Source organism: Leguminivora glycinivorella, chromosome 6 (genome assembly GCF_023078275.1).
Source record: "Leguminivora glycinivorella isolate SPB_JAAS2020 chromosome 6, LegGlyc_1.1, whole genome shotgun sequence".
Taxonomy (NCBI): domain Eukaryota; kingdom Metazoa; phylum Arthropoda; class Insecta; order Lepidoptera; family Tortricidae; genus Leguminivora; species Leguminivora glycinivorella.
The window spans coordinates 19,675,604-19,679,725 of NC_062976.1; the positions used below are offsets into that span (position 1 = coordinate 19,675,604).

A 4,122-nucleotide genomic window follows, 5' to 3' on the forward strand; every position below is an offset into this window, starting at 1 on the left:
AGAACTCATTGAAGGAAGTCCTATTTTAAATAAGTCTATACAGAGCAGTACTGACTACGTTTAAATCTTTAAAAGCAACACGAAAAAAAAAACAAATAAGATATTAAGTTAAGAACGGATATAGGTATTGTATATAATTATTATAATTTACAAGTTATGTCTAGTTGAATATATTATGAAATGATTTACTGCCCTTAAAATATGGAAACTAAATACGGAAACAAAACTAAAACATTGTTGGAATTTGTCATGTCTGAGTTGTCTGACGTAATAAAAATGTACGGTCTATTCACAAGAGTTGTCACGAATGGAATGAATGAGTGAATGAAACTATATGTGCGTGACAATTAACACTTTCGAAACCGGGCTCTACGCGGCGCTACGACATTTTCGCTACATACGGGGAAACCCATGTAATCGGCTACGCTCGTGTGCGACAGTCGGGTTCTTGGTAGCGAAAGTGTTAAGCAAGGAACATAGGTACTACGCGGACGTCCGTCGTCGCGCGACCGCGGACGCGGATCTGGACAATGAATATACACTTAACCGTGCAAACTATCGGTCGATGGTCGTGGACGTGGCCTTGAGCGCAGCATGGACGTCTGATCGAAATCTGGCTCGATGGATGTTTTGTTCAGCCGAAGCCACGTCCCGAAGACCGTGCACACTGATCGGTCGCGGTCGCAGTAGCTCGACGGCGGACGTCCGCGTAGTATGTTCCTAGCTTTATGATACGACTGCATGTGTCACTCACACAAAGTTTCGTTCATTTCATTCGTGCCAGCTTTCGTGAATCAACCTACCGGCCTATTATGCTTGCAATTTTATCACTAATCTACGTGGATAAAGCATCCGTCACGTCCTGGCAAGTATGTCAGTGTGAAAGTGACAGGTGTCTTATCTACTCTACGTTGGTAAGTAATAAAATTGGAAGCATAATCGCCCGCCAGTCAGTACTGGCTGACTGGTACATTGCGTAGCGTTTGAAAGGTGAAGGCAGAGTAAAGCATGTGAACTAGAGGTAGATGCTTACTAACCTAGATGAGTGAAAGACTATGGTACTAAATATTCACAGCCTCCTATATAAAATATAAATATCAGTCAGGTACTTGTCTCCCTCACTCGTAGCGCTATAACTCTTCCTAACCCAGTAGGTCCTAGTTATTTGATTCTCATTACAGCCTTGGAACATTATTAGGTTGTCTCTTATAAAGCCTAAATCATCTGACCAATAGAGTATGTTCTCTCTTTCATTTCCGTCATATCGTTAAGATGATTCTGGCTCAATAAGTTTAGAATAACATCCCAATTGTGGTCTTTAGATCTTGTTCGGACCACCGGTCGGAAACCGCCCGCTCATCCCGGGCAAGAGTACTGACTGCTCGGCACGCACACTTGCCCGTTAAACACTTGCTGCGTCGGACAGGTCAGATACGTCCGTTCCCCCGTCACACAGAAGTAGTAGCTCTTGCACTCTGTGCCCGGTTGTACGAAGAAGCCATCTTTCTCGCAGCGGCTGCCTCCGTTCTCGAGGGTGCCTCGACGAGGCGCGCCGCAGTCGTGGTGAATGGGGTCGACGCAGGCGCGACCGTCGAAGATCTTGCCGCCGAGGCAGGTAAGTGTTGCCAGGCGGTCCCCGCCTTCGCAGTAGAAGTAGCTGGAAAAATAGTTTTAATAGTTTAGCTTTGTTAAATTACTTTTTTTTAACTTTATTCAAAGTTGGTCAAGGTCATGGGAATGTCTGGTGAGTTGTGTATTTTTGTTTTAACTCATTATTTTTATCAAATAATCTTGACATTTTAAACAACTGTTATTCTAGCTAAGAATTAGATACCTGTAGAGAACGAAAGAAAACTGTACTAGAAATGGTAAAAATAGGTACCTAAGTTGGTACATTAGTTTAAATTATAATTTGAAACATACCTATTAGGCATTTTATTCTAATGAGGCGTAAACTGGGGTGATTGTGTGAGTGATGAGGTGAGTTGACTTGAAAACCTGATTACTCTATTTAGTTACCTAGGGGCTTAGCCTGGATGACAATCTTACACCAACAAACATAAAATGAAAAAAAAAAAAAATACCGGCCAAGTGCGAGTTGTACTCGCATTGAAGGGGTTCCTTACTTTAATATTTTTTGCGAATAGGTAATCGATATTTTGAATAGCTAATTTCTAAAAAACGAAACAGAAATGAATTTTTTTCTAATATTCAAACGCGCTCACACAATTTCAAGAGATTTGGTAACTCCTTGCAGCGCCAGTGAGTGAAATTCGTAATTTGATTATTAGGACTAGGTAGGTAGGTACTAGCACATACCTGTTGCAATTAGTTTCGAGGTCGGCATGGTATCCGTCAGCCAGCCCGCTGCAGGAGTAGTCGTCGTCGCTGCAGCGCGCGCGCGGCGCCGGCACGCACGTGTCGCCGTCGAACGCGCTGCCCGCCGGACACGCGTACGCCGCCTTCTCGCCGCCCGCGCACGCGTAGTAGCCGCGGCAGCCCGCGCCGCGCGCGCGGTAGCGCCCGTCCGCGCGCCCGTAGCACCCGTCCGTCGCCAGGCTCGGGCAGTCACGCCACGCCGAGCCCCCGCGGCAGCGCGCGCCGTCGAACACCAGACCCGGCGCGCACGACATCATCGTACGGAGCTGTCCCTCGCAGTGAAAATAACGAGTGCAGTTGGATTCTAAATCCTGGTAAGTCCCGCTTGGTCGTAGCTCGCACTCGCCCGCCGGCGTGGGACCTTCGCACGCGAACGCGCCCGGTGGCACGCAGTTCGTACCGTCGAAGACGAGTCCACCGCCGCAAGATCCGCGCGAAACTACACGCTCCCGTCGACACTCGTACCAGGATGAGCAGTCGCGCCAGTCTCGATGACGACCGTCGGGGCGGTTATAGCATGGGCTGCGAGCGGGAGGAGGACACTCGGTGCGATCTGCCGGTAAACATCCCCCAGAAGTACCATGACCACCTGAGAACAGCAGCCCCGGTTCGCACACTCCGCGTCGAATAACGCGCCTTTCTTCGCACACGAAGTATTCTCGGCAGCCGGTCGATCGGTCGGCATAAGCTCCGTCCTCTGCGTGCTGACAGAGCGAGGAACACGTCTCATCCGAGCAGAAATCTGCATCACCAGCTGGCAGAGGTATCGCGGCTGAGCGCGGAGGTGGACAAGTAGCCGAAGGATCGCATGGACCCCCGCACGAATGGACCGCACGGAGTTCAGCACCGCGGCAGCGCAACGTGCGTCGACAATCATGCGACGAGTCCGGATAATCACCGTCGGGTAAGCCAGCGCATAACGGCTCATAGCATGTTCCAGCACCGCGAGTGCAAGCCTGACGCTCCAAGTCAAACCAAGCGCCCGAAGGGCAGGCGTGTTCTACGGCTGTTCCGTTTTCGCAGCGGTAGTAGTGTCGGCAAGCAGTGTCGGGGGTGGCGTACGCGAGGGTATCTCCCGGAGCGCAGACGCGGCGCACACAGGGCTGCTGCCGTCGAGGCACACAAGCACCGGCGACTTCGCTAAAAGCACGCCCGGGACCACACGAATACCGGCCGGTCGCAGAGCCGCCGGAGCACCTCACGTACTCCCGACATTCCGTATCATAATCTGCGTAAAGCCCATCCCTGTTGCAAGAAATATCTCCACCGACTGAAACAAAATCATTTAATTAGTATTATTTAGTACTTATGGTGTTTTGTTTAGTATCATACGGGCATACATTGATATGAAAATGAAGTGTTTTGCTTACTATCGCATTCAGCGAGGACCGCGACCGCAAAGATCGCAGCGAGCCGGCAGAAGGCTCTCGAGGCTCGCGCGCGGGCAGCCATGTCGACGGCGGGTCTGCGACTGACGGCCGGCCGCGGCGCCCGCGCCGGGGTTCCTTGACATTCGCACGCCCCCGCGGTAACCCGATCCCTGCGGAGCCCGGCCCGGATGCAGCCTCCGAGTTAGGAATCTAGACACGCCATGTTTGTCCGACGCCTCTGCTGCTAGTGAACTTGGCCGTGAACTTTAACTTCTCATTACGTAACAATGGAAAAATATGTACCGAAGAAGCTGTGTTAATGTAATTAACACGCGGATCCTTATAAGGGTCGCCGCTAAGCAGGATGTCTTTG

At 50.4% G+C, this 4,122-nt stretch overlaps 1 protein-coding gene across 1 annotated transcript; it reads right to left on the reverse strand.

Moving 5' to 3' along the window:
• Positions 1-613: 613 nt before the first annotated feature.
• On the reverse strand, positions 614-3,900 carry LOC125227632. The gene is made up of 3 exons (XM_048131989.1): positions 3,750-3,900; positions 2,320-3,649; positions 614-1,657 (listed from the first exon to the last, which is right to left on the reverse strand). The coding sequence occupies exons 1-3, from the start codon at positions 3,829-3,831 to the stop codon at positions 1,357-1,359; spliced, it is 1,713 nt and encodes a 570-aa protein (XP_047987946.1). The 5' UTR covers positions 3,832-3,900; the 3' UTR covers positions 614-1,356.
• Between the last annotated feature and the right edge of the window lie 222 nt (positions 3,901-4,122).